The sequence below is a fragment of the Staurois parvus genome, unplaced genomic scaffold (genome assembly GCF_062004578.1).
Source record: "Staurois parvus isolate SC_StPar_1 unplaced genomic scaffold, SC_StPar_1.0 ptg000316l, whole genome shotgun sequence".
In the NCBI taxonomy this organism is placed as follows: Eukaryota; Metazoa; Chordata; class Amphibia; order Anura; family Ranidae; genus Staurois; species Staurois parvus.
In genome coordinates, this window is record NW_028318112.1 from 1032055 (window position 1) to 1048379 (window position 16325).

The 16325-nt window shown below is 44.1% G+C and overlaps 1 protein-coding gene across 10 annotated transcripts in view; it reads left to right on the forward strand.

Annotated features, from left to right (window-relative positions):
* CHADL (chondroadherin like) overlaps positions 1–16325 on the forward strand; it is a 414651-nt gene that overhangs the window by 365256 nt on the left and 33070 nt on the right. The window contains exon 6 of one of the 10 annotated variants that reach the window (XM_089683624.1): positions 10465–10522. The exons of the other annotated variants lie outside the window; for them this stretch is intronic. Coding sequence (XP_089539750.1) covers positions 10465–10522 — 58 coding nt within the window. The remainder of the gene's footprint in view (positions 1–10464; positions 10523–16325) is intronic. 10 annotated transcript variants of the gene reach the window in all.

The window sequence follows — 16325 nt, forward strand, 5'->3', positions numbered from 1 at the left end:
TCAAGAGGATATGACACTTTTTAGGAACCAAAATAGTTTTTATGGGGGCATGTCCTGGCTGCTGAGAGGAATGGCTGCCTAGCTGTGCACCTCTGCACTGACCAGGGCGTACACAGTGGCTCACAGCATCCCTGCTTCTCAATTTCACCTCCACGAGGGAGGCACAGACACAGGGCACACAGCAGGTTATGTCCCACAAGAAAAAAGGAGCTCAGGGACCCCGCCAACTGATGGATTACTTTATGCAGCTGGCCTTTAGACAGAGCCCTTCTGCTCCACCACATACAGAGGGTGACTCACCATAGCAGACACTTTCTGACATGGATGAGGAAGTTCATGTCTCCATTCCTTCCCTGCAGGCTGACAGAGGTAAGAGAGCAGCAACATCCCCTGCACACTCGCCTCTTCTGCCAAAAAACTACATGGGACTGCCACAACACATAGTCATAATCTTTTGGCTGAACAGAACACTGAATCACTTGCAGCATTCCCCACCTCAGATGCACCTACTTCAGAAAACACTCTTAAAGCTATGCTTCTTACTCTTCAAGCTGGCTTTCAACATGTGCTACGCTCCTCTATTTCTCGATTGTCTAACAGAATAGATAACATTGAAGAGCATACGGAACACCTAGAATCTCAGCTCAATTTGGCGGCAAAAGCATACGATGACCTAGCAGATGCATATGATGAGCAAGTAGGCAATCCGTAAACTCCAACTCAAAGTTGCAGACTTGGAGGACCACTCCCGCTGCAACAACATTAAGTTAAGATGTATCCCTGAAGCTGTTAAAAATTAGTGATCAATTCGCCTACTTACAGCAACTATTCATTAAGCTTATCCCAGACCTCACTCCTCACGATTTATTGCTGGATAGGGTCCACAGAATACCTATGCTGGCATGTCTCCCAGACGCTATCCCTAGGGACGTCCTAGTCCGTGTCCATTTTTATCACATCAAGGATCGTCTAATGAGAGCTTCTAGATGCATAAAATCACTTTCCCCACCGTATGCAGGAGTGACCCTATATCAAGATTTGTCCACAGCCACAGCTTTCATCACCACTATCTGAGGGAACGCAATATTGTGTAACGCTGGGGTTTTTCGACCAAGCTACTAGTTTCTTATCCAAACCAACAAATAGCAATTATCTCCCCTAAAGATGGACACAAACAACTAAATAACTGTGGAATGACAGCAGCTTTAACAATGCCTGGCACCCCTCGGTATGACCTGCCTAATAAGAGCAATAAGGCCCGTGAGCCCCATTCATATAAATAATCTGCTTAGCAACAAAACTCAAGTGCCTAACTAATGTTCTCACCTCAGGCTGTTCTGGATGCATTAGAATCCCCTTATATCATGCGCCCTGGCAGTGTAGTTTATTGTTCACACGTCCCAGGGTTCACATGTGCTACGCACACTGCTCTTCTTTTTTTGTGATTATTTTTTTCTGTTATTAATGCTGATTTCATCTGTCTAGCAGCATATTTTATTTTCTTGTTTATAAACCACTCGCACCTACCCAGGTATCTTTCTTACTTGTTTGATTTGAACATTGTTTGCACTGTAATACTCTCCTTATAGTGGTCTCTCTTTGCCTGCCACCGCCAGACCTAGATCACTATGACACTCTGCATAACTACAATTAACACCAAAGGACTTAATAGTCCCTTTGAAAGATCAAGATTATGGCAAGAAGCCCTGACTCAAAATTGACATTTTATGTGTACAAGAGACACATTTTGCACTAGGGAAAGCCCCCACTTGTCATCATCCCGTATTCCCCCACCCGTTCTTTGCCAACGCAACCAAAAAGATCAGAAGAGTTATGATAGCTGTACATAACTCCATATCTTTTCAACTTCAAAATGTAGAAGTAGATCCCTTGAGCAGATTTATTATTCTGTCGGCACTGCTAGACAATATTCCCCTTACAATACTTAACATATATGCTCCTAATACTCATCGTAAAACTTTTACAATATCCAAAAGATCAAGAGATTTTATGCGGAGACTTTAATGATATTCCTGATGGAGCCCTAGACTCCTCCAATACTCCTAGATCCAGACCCTCAGCTCTTTCCTCATTCATACACGTAGAAGACCTATTTGGTCCATGGCGGTGTCTCCATAGCACAGAGAGAGACTACACCTTTTACTCTCCAGCGCAAAAGTCTTATTCCAGAATTGATCTCTTCCTGGTGCATAAGATTATGTTGCAAGCTATAACCCAGGCTTAATCACGTGGTCAGACCACGCCCCGGTAACCATCTCCCTTGCTCTCAAACCGGAAAGCCAATGACACATAGCCTGGAGAATGAACTCCTCTATGCTAATGCACCCTGTTTACTGGGAACAGATTAAGAGTGAAATTGAGTTCTATTTTAGTCTTAATATGGGCTCTGTGACAAATGAACTGCTTCTCTGGAACGCTCATAAATCTTATGTCAGAGGTGTCTTTATCAGGCTGGGTGCCCGTGCAGAGAGAGATCGAGCATAGAAACTAAATTTACTCCTAGATCAAATATGTAAAGTAGAATCTACCAATATGGAAAGTCCTAACGAAACCAATACTACACGTTTACGCACACTTAGAGAAGAGTTACATTCATTCCTTCACACCTCCTTCGATCATCATATTAAAAAAAACAATGCCTTAATTGGTATGCACATGGGAACAGGCCGGGAGCACTCTTAGCCAAACAAGTCCAACGCAAAGCAACACTATCTAAAATCCTATCCATGCGAAACTTGCAAGGTCAAAGTGTTGGTAACCCCAAAGATATTGCCAATTGCTTCAGCGAATTCTATGATAAACTATACAATCTAGCCCCCCTCCAAGCGAACAACACCCCAGATCCCATTCAGATGCAAACCTTCCTACAATCCCTCCGGCTTCCCTCTCTCTCTCCATCCCAACTGGAATAACTTAACCAACCCTTTTCTGATGCAGAGGTGGTGCGGGCAATCCACTCCCTCCCTCTTCATAAAGCACCGGGACTGGACAGCTTTTGCAACGAGTATTTTAAATCTTTCTCCACCCTGCTTACTCCCCACCTTTGTAGATCCTTTAATCACTTCATGTCGACAGGAGACATACCGATAGAATCCCTTGAGCTTTTAATAGTTACCATCCCAAAGCCAGCAAAAGCCTCAAATGACCCTGCCAATTATCGTCCAATTTCTTTATTAAACACAGACACGAAAATGTACCCAGAAATCATAGCCACTTGCTTATCCTTGTTTATCTCCTCACTAATATCCCCTGATGAAGTAGGATTCGTACCTAAATGCCAAACCTTGGATGGAACCCGACGAGTCCTTGACCTTATACAATGGGCAGAAAACCACAAAACGCCTTCTCTGCTCCTTTCGCTGAATGCAGAGAAGGCGTTTGACAGAGTACACTGGTCATATCTTACAGTGGCGCTCCAGTCATTCAGATTTGCAAGAAACCTACTTCAGGCCATCCTAGCTCTTTACTCAAAACCATCTGCCAGAGTCTGGACTTCTGGTATCACCTCAAACCCCTTCAACATTACTAACGGTACACGACAAGGTTGTCCCCTATCCCCACTCATTTTCACCTTAGTGATGGAGCCCCTGGCAGAAGCAATTCACTCACACCCACATATCTCAGGCATACTAGTTGGCAATACTACCCATAAAATTGGTTTATCTGCGGACGATGTAATTGTTGTAATGACTAACCCTACTCGATCCCTACCGGAACTATATGATCTCCTAACGAAATTAGGTCAAATTTCACTACATAAAATCAATTGTTCCAAATCCTGCCTCCTTGGTATCTGTCTGGATCAAGACATTAGGCAACAGATTGCAGGCTCATCTCCCTTCCCATGGGCACCAGCCTCCACTCTTACCTATTTAGGTATACAGCTAACAGTTCCTTCTCAGAATATCGTACGGACTAATTTTGAATGCCTTCTCAAAAAACTTCGGAACTTGTGCTCTAACCTGCAAAAAGTGTGGGCATCCTGGGCTGGAAAGATTTCTTTAGCTAAAATGTACCTTATTCCACATATCTTATACCTTTTTCAATCAATTCTGGATACATTTCTGCCGAACCAAATTGCAGCAATACAACGAATGCTCACTAGCTTCATATGGGACAGCAAACACCACAGAATACGCCACTCTACCCCATGCACTCCATCAAGGAAAGCAGGACTAGGAGCCCCAAGCATTAAAGCCTACTATAAAGAGATTATACTCAATCAAGCTAAACAATGGTAGACTCGCTTTCCTCATTTATCTTGAGTACAAATTGAAGCAACAGCACTGACACACCAAACCAAATTGAAGCTGCAGTCTGTCTCTGTTACTACCCTACACGCTCATTTCTCAGCTCAGTTAACCTCCCTAGCGGGCTGATTATGTCCGTATTTCTGTGCTCAAAACGGTACATTTTTTTGCATGGAAATATGTTGTTTTTTTATTGTAGGCCTGTAATTATTAGGAATAACTCACTGAAATCTGTCCGAACAAGAGTCTAGTAAACATCCCGGGTATGATAAAATTTGAAACACGAAATCATAAATTATAATTTAATAATCATAAAAAATAATAATATAATAATACATTTAATTCAATAATGTAATCAAACCAAAAAAACTGAAATTTGAAATAGAGCCCCAAGTTTGCACATCACTGAGCAAAGGCGCAAAATCATTTTCAGTGTCTGATGATGAATTTCCCCACAAATCATCACTCAATTCTGCAAGTGGTTCTAATTTGCTATCGCTGTTCTCTAGCTGGTCTAAAACTGCTTTGGACCAAAAGGGACACTTTTTGGACGCCATGGACATTTCTCAGTTTCCAGGCAGAAAGAACAGTAAAAATGCAGGCAGGGCACAGGACAAAGCACTAGGGACCAAATGTCCCTAGTGCTTTGTCCTAAGTAATGTTTTACTAAGTGATTTTAGTGTATTTAGTGAATGTCACTTTTTGACATTTTTAAATTTCCAGCCGGTTACGTCCCCCTTATGTCCTGATGTCGCAGGGAATGGAACGAAAGACAGATGCCGGCATCGGCCGGAGGAGATGGCTGGGGACGCTGCAGGGGGGACATCGCGGGAGCAAAGGACAAGGTAAGTGCAGAAGAGATCCCAGAGCAATGCTGCAAGGTATTCCCGAGTGTAGCTTGGGTTTACTGCTTGTGGTGCTGAAACTTTACCCCAAGCTACACTCGGGAATACCTCCAGGGAGGTTAATGCAACGATAAAAGCCTGGAGGGCTATCATACAACAAAACAAAGGCATTACGAAAAAGGCTCTGAAGTACCTCCCTCTATCATCACTCAAACTTATCTGTCCGGATCTCTCTCTCTGTGCCTGGACAACAGCTGGAATTTTTTCTCTTTTTTTGTTTTGGTTGATACCCAGGTTAGGATGCACGCCATCTCTTACTGGTGTGCATCCTGTACAATTATAATGTATTACCTGAATGTCATCTGCTAAGAAATGTAATTACAGCAGTTCTAAATGCTTTTATTACTCTGCATCACCTCTTTGTTAAAATTATTAAAATTTTTAAGTGAAAAAAAAAAATAGTCTTTATTCGACACAAAAAAAAAAGGCAAATGCATGGCCTGATGTGAACACGTGCCTGCAAGCTCCCAATTGGTTGGAAAACCAAAACCATGCTAAGCTCTTTGCTAGCACACGGCTCAACCACATCTGGAAAATATGGGGACTCCAATATCCGTTGCAAGTTCATTCAGGAACAATAAGCAATTATGCACCCCCAAAATCAGCATAGAGGAAAGGGATGGACAAGTTGCTGTGCTGCTTCCAAACCACCTTTGGCATGCCAGGGTGTTTATGCAGGTCCTTGATGCCAGTTCTTGCCTGGTGCCACAAAATATCCACTGTCCACAAATCAAGGCGAGTAAAGGAGATGAAGGTGGCATTCTTCCAGCTTGAACCACAAGCAAGACCACTCCTGTAAAATGAGAGCAAAGAATCATTGACATTTCATCATGACAATCACTTCTTAGTGCAGGCTAGTGAGACTGTCTTTTTCATTTCATCATGACAGTCACTTCTTAGTGAAGGCTAGCGAGACTGTCTTTTTCATTCTTTACCATTAAGTAAATATTCTTGGAGCAATTACAGTGTTTGGAAAGGCACAAGGTCCCCCCTACCCCCTACAGTGTTTGGAAAGGCACAAGGTCCCCCCTACCCCAGGCACACTAATGCATACTTGAGCACAGAGGAGGACTGACCATTCCGGTATTGCCCAAGCGCCCAGGGTCAGTAGAGAGCCCGGGGTCAGTAGGGGGCCCAGTGAGAGGCTCACTGGGCACAATTCACTAAGCGGTATCTTACCGCATCTGAGTATGCGGTAGGAAACTGCATAGCATTTAAAACAAAAAAAAGGGGCACATGCGCAGCCGGCCAGCGAATGAGAGCTCACTGATCAGAGCTCTGTCCGCCCGCCAGTGACACCGCGGCACACACAAAGCCCAAATACTGCAAACAGCACGGGCACACTGCTAAGGGTCACAGAACCCTCATAGGACATGACAATGAGGAGAAAAGCAACAGGGCAACCGAGGAAGCTGACAAATTTCTTCCCAGCCCTCGGTCCCTGTGGACAAAATGGCGCCAGCTGCGTGACAGGCAGCATCTCCTCACATGAAGGAGACACACAAGAAGGCATAGCATACCACCCAGACCCCAGGTTGAAGGCACCATTATACCCAGGAGACCCGGGTGAGTCCTCTCCTCCCCTGTCTCCTACTATGAAGTAGCCCAGCCAAATCCAGACCTAGACTGGATACAGATGTCCCCACTGACAGACAGCCTACCTCTCTACTTTCAATTCCTGACAACTCTCCATCTTTGAGTCCTATCCTGCCTCTGACCAACCTATCACGGAAATCTTGATGAGAAACATGCTTCTTTCTCTGCGAGAAATGCTCCATAGCGACCTGACGACGACTTTATCCAAAATTTCCAATACAGTACAAAAGCAAGAACAACGCATTCACCATATTGAAAATAAAATAGGAGAAATGTGTACCACACATAATGACCTCATAGATGCACACGCAGACCATGAAACTGAGATTGACCAAATAAACCTCAAACTAGCAGACCTAGAAGATCGCTCTAGATGAAACAACATCAAATTCCGCTGTATACCTGAGTCTATCACAGCGGACGCCATAATCCCATTCATCCAACAATTTATGAAACACATCATCCCTACACTCACGGATGTGGAACTAGCCATAGACTGGGCACATCGAATCCCCAAACCATCATTCTTACCGGCCGCAATCCCCAGAGATACATTGGCGCTCATACATTTTTATCACGTGAAAGAGAGAATAATGTTAGCCGCCAGAAATCCCAATTCAATCCCTGCAGCACATGCAAAGATCAAGTTATTTACTGATTTATCCAAAATGACACTCCGCAACCGTAAGAAACTCATCCCCATAACGAAAGCACTGCGAAACCACAGAATAGAATATCAATGAGGTTTCCCCACGAAACTAACCGTTAAACACCAAGGCAGAATTCACACGATCAAAACCCTAGAAGCAGGTATAGAACTTCTGAAAATGTGGAGCATCATTCTGGTGGACTCTCACCAACCCGCCTCCAACTGGCCGCAACAAATGGACGCAGAATGGTCATGACCTCAAACCGACCTGCACTTTTCAGCCATCCACAAAATAGGTTTTGCTCCATAAACAAATAAAACTGGCAAGCAGCCCTGTATGGACTTCCTAATAGTTCAAGTTGCTTCCCAGCATGATTCCTTTAGCGAATCATGCTTACTCAAGCCTCCATCTTATGTAGTAGCATATAATGCTACCCTTGTTCCTTGTATTTTTTGCAAGTCCTTTTTATTCCTTCTCCTTCCCCACAGTACCAGTCAATTAGTACAAAACTACCCTCCTCATAGTCCTCCAGTTCAAGATGAAAACTTCCTTCCACGACAACGATCGACGTGAACCCATAACAGATTCCCATGGGATGATCGCTACCCATGCCATGAAGAACCCCATTTCTCTCCACTACCTCCAAAACAACATCAATACCTTATTCAAACCACCAACAAAAGAAAAAATTATTAATATATCATTGCTAAATGTTAGAGGCCTCAACTTGCCCTATAAAAGATCCTTACTCTCCAGAGAAGCTCGTTCTCTACAAGCGGATGTACTATTGCTACAAGAGACCCACTTCGCCTCTACTAAAATCCCCAAGTTCAATATCCACCACTATTCCTCAACCTACATGTGTTGACCAGAAGAAAAAAAACGGGGTCATCACAGCCATAAGAGACTCCCTCCAAATTCAATTTATCTCTGAAACAGTGGATACACAAGGCCACTACCATCTATTGATCTGTAAAATCACAGACATTCTATACAAAATCCTTCACCAATGGTACCTAACTCCCGTCAAGCTCTCTACCTACTATCCAAACCACCCCCCTTCTTGCTGGAGACAATGTGGTGAAATCGGTTCAACACTGCACATCCTCTGGTCCTGCAAAACAATTAGATCCTACTGGAATAGCATTTTCAATTTAATTTCTGAAATATCTGGAATCCCGATCACCCCAAATCTTTCTTTAGCACTCCTACATATCGGAATCGAAAAATTTCCACCTAACTCCCGCAACATCATTACCTATGCACTTTTCGCAGACAAAGTTAACATCACTAGACTTTGGAACACCACCAACACTCCCTCTCTCACATCCCTGATCCACGATCTCAATTTTCAATGTGACATGGAAAAGAGATTAGCATTAAATAACTTCTCTCAACATACATTTCATCCTCAATGGGCTCGATGGTTAAGCAATTCAAATTGCTCCATACAACTTTGATAAATAGATCACAACTGATAACATTAACTAGCCCTAGACTGGTACTTCCTCCCCTACCAAGTTACATACCCTCCCTCCTTTCCTCTCCCTACCTTCTCTTTAATACTCCCCCAATACCCCATACACTTCACCAAGTTCAACACACTACCTAGAATACCTCTGATGACATTGTCTTATAGACCTTTACAACACCCCCCAATTTCCGGGGGGGGGGGGGGTACAATACTCATCTCTATACTGTATTACAACATTTTTTTTTTGTTGTTGAACCGTATACCATTACCCTGTTATGTCTTTAAAAACTTAAATAAAAAATATTGAAACTAAAAAAAAAAAAAAGGTTGAATTCACCAAAAAAATGCTGCTAAAATACAGCATGAGTTATTTTATCAAGTCATGCGGTATTTTAGTAGTGAAAACCATGTGTTAATGTTTCAGCTGTCAGCGGGGTTCTCCACTGACAGCTGAATGTAAAAGAATTTCTGGCAATTAAACTAATTAAAACCTTTCTGGGTCTGGTATGGATTTTGAGGGGAACCCCCACGCCAAAGTTAGAAAAAAATTGGCGTGGGGGTCCCCCCAAAATCCGTACAAAACCCGTATTATCCGAGCATGCAGCCCGACAGGTAAGAAAAGGGGGTGCCTCAACCTGGACCATACTAGGCCACATGCCCTCAACATGGGGGGGTGCTTTGGGGCAGGGGGGGCTCCCCCCAAAGCACCTTGTCCCCATGTTGATGGTGACAAAGGCCTCTTCCCCACAACCCTGGCCTATGTTTGTGGGGGTCTGCGGGCTGGGGGCTTATTGGAATCTGGAAGCCTCCTCTAGCAAAGGGGCCCCCAGATCCAGCCCCCCTACGTGAATGAGTATGGGGTACATGGTACCGCTACCCATTCACAAAAAAACTGTAGGAGACAGTCTTTGACAAGTCCTTTATGAAAAGAAGGAAAATAAAAGAATGTTCCCCGAAGTAGATCCAACGTCAATCATGATGCTCGCCACCGCCGCTACCCAAAAAAAAAAGGCTCCACTACCGACGCTGGCTCCTGGCCATCTGACTGCTCCGTTGGCTTGACAGTTCTTAAATATGTAAGTGATGGGGCCACCCAGTGACATCACGACCGCAGACCCCCACAACCACAGGCCAGGGTTGTGGGGAAGAGGCTCTTGTCAGCAGTGGATAGCTGGCATCCCCTGTAAAAAAAAGAAAAAATGTGGTCAAGTAGTAGTATGTAGTAGTAGTAGTAGTAGTCACTAGTATGGTATATGTGTGTCTATTTGTGGCACTAAACCAGGCCAGACATTACACAATTTTCATCTCTGACACCAGGGTTGCCAGACACAGAAATTGACTCATTCATGCATCCCCTAACTTAGTGTGGACAGAGGAATAACATCTTAACAAGCGCCTTGACAGGTTGCTGTACACCATAGTTGTAGCTGGCTATAGTCAGCCTCTACAGTTAGGGTGGAAAAAGCAGACAGGATGGGGGCACAGAAGGGGATTGCTATATTGGCTTGTTGCTAACCAGGGTGTACATACATTGCTTCATAATACATTCTCTCTCTCTTCTTATGCAGTGGAGAACAGAGGGAATGTGATCACCTATTGAAGTTCAAACCGTACATTATTTCTAAGGTTGGTTTCTACCTAGATTTTCTTTGCCTTTCTATATTTTACACTGACCAGCTTTTGTTCAATGTGAATGTCAAAGCACTTTAGGGCATTAAGTCAGTGTTGTAATAAACAGACCTTACTCATCTCTTTTCCCCATTATCTGCTGATGTGGTGCATATATGCATCCTCTTGTATTTGTTTCAGGGCCTAGAGTCCACATCTATGTGACCTTATGTCAACGTTTTGCTGGGCTGAGAGGGAGCTCCCAGCACAGTCCTCAGTGGGGCAGGGAAAGGGCTGGATGTATGCGTGCAAAGGTTAGCTTTATGATCATGTTATTGCTGTGACAGCCATGCACAGAGGGCACATAACTCCAGGGCCTGGCCTTATGTCAACTTTGGTAACATGTATGCAACATTATAGTTCATATGGAGCCACAAACACAACACTTTACCAATAGGCCAGCCAGCTGGCATTTGGCCACTCTTAAACTTCTCGTATACGCCCGACTGCTGAAGTATGAAGGAATCATGGCACTACCTTGGAAAACCCATCTGAACACTTATGATATGCTGTCTGATGTCACAGATAACTTGGATGTTGAGGGAGTGGTACTGCTTATGGTTCCGATAGTCCACTTCATTTACCCTGGAGGCTCTGTCACGTGTGTGCAAGCTATGGCCCCCCGGATTTGTGGTATTTGTCCACGGTGGTAAAAAGCCACGTTCACGTCATTCCACTTGCCTTCATTTTGTGACTAGTGAATAAATTGGGGCACCAGGTCAAGAATGTCATCTAGGACCTGCATAAACATCCTGGACACAGTTGGTTGACTTATCCCAACAATAAGTCCAGAGGAGTTTGGAAGCTGCCCCAACCCAAGATATACAGAGTTGTCACTAACTTGACCATCCCAGGTGTAGCATGACTGCGCCCTGTGGTGTGCGCAGTTTTTTCCTCTATGAGCACAATTGCAGCTTGTCCTAAACGAAACCTGCAATATCAGAGTCCCGCATATTTTGTACATATGCACGTACTGTAAAAAGTCATGGCCCGGTTATGCGGGCAAAAGGAGCAGGAGCAGCAGCTCGGTGATATGCCGCATCTTCCTGTTCAGCCGCCTCAAAAAATGCTTGAATAAACACTGTAAGTGCAGTATAGAATACTTCATCCTCATCTGCCATCTTCACCCACGGGGCTGAGAGCGTACTCGCGCATATATATATACCCACCCAGAAATCGCACACGTACAGACGCCAATGGTGAATTTACTATAAATAGGATGCACATGGAAATCTAACGTTCTCTCAGAGCACCTATGTGGACAAACTTCACTAGAGGTACGCTTACAATGTTGTTAGAGAATACATTACTGACATTCTTAGCTACAAACAAAAAATTATTGTTATACAGTATTTATAATGTGCTATACAACACTATTACCTGTAGACAAATGTATCCTTCTCTACATATTTGGCCAATCCTGTTTTTTGTATGTGTGTTTTTAATTTAGCTAATTTTCAGCTGCCTATAGCACCTGTAGTGTGTCAGTAGACCACAAAACATTTACTTATGTTCTAATGTGTTGTTTGCGTGGCCAAACATAGTATTTCTTCCTCTAGACCTGTTAATGTTCCACAGTCGTTAATTTAGTAAATATTAGTGTGGTGCTGACATATTACACCAGGGGGCCACAAATTTATACAACAGGGGCCAGTTTACTGACCTTCAAACTATTGGGGACCAGACTATAGTTTGAAATACATAAGAACAAATTCCTATGCACACCGAACATATCTTATTTTGAATGGCCTGAAACTGGAAAACACCATACAATATTTAAAATGCACTGTACACTATAACACATTGTGCTCTGTAACGCACTGTACTTTGTAACGCACTGAACACTGTAACGCACTGTACTCTGTCACACGTACTCTGTAATGCACTGTAAACTGTAACACACTGTAAAGTGTAACGCACTGGACTCTGTAATGCACTGGACACTGTAACACACTATACTCTGTAATGCACTGGACACTGTAACATACTGTACACTGTACCACACTGCACTCTAAAACACACTGAACACTGTAATGCACTGTAAACTGTAACACACTGTAAACTGTAAACTCTAATGCACTGGACTCTAAGGCTCGATTGACATCTGAGCACAGCGTTTTTAGCCGTTTTAAGCTTTGGTGGTTTTTTATTAGCCGATAGAGAAAAATGGGCTGCCGAATCCCTAACAACCTATGAGTAATCAGCTGTCAGCGGAGTTCCCCACTGACAGCTGAATGTAAGAAAAAAAAAAAAAGACGGCAATTACAAAAACTTACATGGGGTCCCCCCTCCATCCATATCAAGTCCTTTGGGTCTGGTTAGGATTTTGAAGGGAACCCCCACACCAAAATTATTTTTAAACATGGATTGGGGTCCCTTATCTGAGCATGCAGCCCAGCAGGTCAGGAAAGGGAGGGATGAGCGAGCGCCCCCCCCCCGAACCATACCAGGCCACATGCTCTCAACACGGGGGTGTGGTTTTGGGCAGAGGGGGCTCCCCCCTCAAATCATCTTGTCCCCACGTTGATGGGGATGAGCGCCTCTTCCCCACAACCTTGGGCTGTGGTTGTGGGGGCCTGCGGGCGGGAGGGCTTATCAGAATCTGGAAGCCCCCTTTAGCAAGGGGGCCCCCAGATCCCAGCCCCCTACACTATGTGAATGAGTATGGGGTACATGGTACTACTACCCATTCACAAATAAAAACTGTAGTGTGAAAAAAGACAGGAGACAGATTTTTAATACATTTTTTGTTACTGCTTTGATGCTACTATTTATCTAATATATCAATGTACCCTTACATGTTTAAGAACTGTCAAGCCAGCGGAGCAGTCAGATGGTGGGAGCCAGCTTCTGAAGCGGAGCCTTTTTTACTTCTACTCCTACTTCGGGAGACATTCTTTTATTGTCCTTTTAATATAGGACTTGTCAAAGCCTGTCTCCTGTCTTTTTTCACACTACAGTTTTTTTTTGTGAATGGAAAGGGGTACAATGTACCCCATACTCATTCACATGGGGGGGGCTGGGATCTGGGGGCCCCCTTGATTCCAGATTCCGATAAGCCGCCAGCCCACAGACCCCCACAACCACAGGCCAAGTTTGCGGGGAAGAGGCCCTTGTCCCCATCAACATGGGGACAAGGTGCTTTGGGGTGGAGGAGTGAGGCCCCTGCCCCAAAGCACCCCCCGTGTTCAGGGCATGTGGCCTTGTATGGTTTGGGGGGGCGCTCACTCTCCCCTCTAGTTTTTTGACCTGCCGGGTTGCATGCTCGGATAAAGGTCTGGTATAGATTTTGAGAGGGGCCCCATACTTTTTTTTTTTTTTTGGGCGTGGGGGTTCTACTCAAAATCCATACGAGATCCAAAGGGCTTGGTATGGATGGAGGGGGGGATCCCACACCTTTTTTTAAATATTTTTTAATTGCAGGCAATTCTTTCTTTTACATTCAGCTGTCACTGGGGAACCCTGCTGACAGCTGAAACATTAACGCATGGTTTTCACTACTAAAATACTGCATGACTTAATAAAATAACTAATGCGGTATTTTAGTAGTGTTTTTTAGTGAATTCAGAGTTATTTTTAAAAAATGCTATGCGGTGTATATAGGCTACATACTCGAATGTGGTAAGATACCGCTATGTGAATTGTGCCCAATATCATCTATTGCATCATTTGTTGCTAGGTTTTGGGAATAAAACCGTGCAAATCTGCCCAATTTGAGCTACAAATGTATTTCTAAAACTTTTTTAAGCTTCAGGCATTTTACTTCAGGGGACTTGGAGTGGAGATGTGAACCATCTCCATAGAGTAATATAAATTTTTTTTCCCCTGAGCGTTTTGTGCTACAAAACGCTCAGGTGTGAATGCAGTATAATGCACTGTACACTGTAGCACACTGTACTCTGTGATGTACTGTACACTGTAATGCAGTGTACCTAGTGTGCTCTCCTCCTCCTCTCCTGTTGCTCCTCTGGCTGCATAGAAATCAGCAAAAAAGAATAAAACAGGGCACACTCTCCTTGTACATTACCGTGATATACAAATGCATACTCACAAATCAAAAATGTCATAAAAACAGAGACAAGGAGCCAAAGATGACTGTTCCAGACTGCGGGGTACTTTGGTGGAAAATGCTAACACATTTTGAGAGTCGAACTCCCTTCCTCAGAGCTGAAAATCTTATACATATTGATGGTTCATATATAAGGGACCAAATGATAAGGGAAAGCTAACCTCACCCCCTCTGTGCAAAAGATAGGGGTGGAGCCTACCAGGTTATGCCCAAATGAAGAGTCATCTTAGGGTCATATTAATGTGTCAGTGGCGCTCAAGGTAATCAAATCGAATCCCCATCTCAGAATGAAAAATTGCTAGTGAAGGTATTGTTGAAGTACATGCATATTAAATGCAAAACTAAGAGATCACTGTACAGGTAGACTTACCCTGCCGCAGAGTGGTTGCAGGGGCAAAGGATGATGGCAATGGGCCGGCCATAATGATGTCCTCTATGTGTGTGAGCACGTTATGGATGTAGTGTCTCCCGTTGCTCTGGAAGGATGTGTACTATTTGATACTGCGCATGCGCACTGTACAAGAGTGTCAAGAGCGCATGCGCGGAGGCCTTCACCACTCGCCAGCCGCTTGACGGAAGGGGATCAAACTGAGGGCGGAAGTGTGCAAAGGCGAAGGCCCGGAGCTAGCAAGTGCAGCGGTCTCTTATAGAATGGATGTTGTAGAACAAAAATGCGGAGTACTGGAAAAACATGTACCATATTTTTCGCTCCATAGGACGCACCTGACCATAAGACGCACCTAGGTTTTAGAGGCGTAAAACAAGAAAAAAAAATATTCTGAACCAATGGACTGCAGACAAAGTACAGGAAATTGTTGTTATACAGGATTTATATAGCGCCAACAATTTGCTCAGCGCTTTACAACGGGAGACAATACAGCAACAATACAGTTCAATACAAGAGGGATTTGAAGGCCCTGCTCCTTGAAGCTTACAATCTAGGAGGGAGGGGCTAGTGGTACAAAAGGTAGTAACTGTGGGGGATGGACTGGTTGGAAGAGTAGAAGATTCCAGTATTAGCTGAGGGCAGGATAGGCTTCCCTGAAGAGATAGGTTTTCAGAGATAGCCTAAACGTGAGCAGAGTAGGCGATAGTCTGATAAATTGGGGTAGAGAGTTCCAGAGGACGGGGGAAGCTCTTGAGAAGTCCTGGAGACAAGCATGGGAGGAAGAGATCAGGGAGCCAGAAAGTAGGAGGTCTTGCGAGGAGCGGAGAGTACGGTTTGGGTGATATTTAGAGACAAGATCGGTGATGTAATTTGGGGCAGAGTTATAAATGGCTTTATACATTATTAGTTTTTTGAATTTTATCCATTGGGCAACGGGAAGCCAGTGGAGGGATTGGCAGAGAGGGGTGGCAGATACAGAACGGTTAGTAAGGTGGATGAGTCTGGCAGCAGCATTCATGATAGACTGAAGAGGGGATAGCCTGTGATGAGGTAGGCCAATGAGGAGGGAGTTACAACAGTCAAGGCAAGATATAACAAGGGAGTGAATAAGTTGCTTAGTGGTTTCCGAGGTTCGGAATGGGCGTCTCTTGGAGATGTTGCGGAGTCTACAAGATTTGGACAGCGATTGGATTTGGGGCTGAAAGGACAGATGGGAGTCTAGGATTATACCTAGTACCCTGGCATGTTTGGAGGGACTGATGATTGTGTTATTGATCTTGATGGAGAAGTCAGGGGAGGGGGCA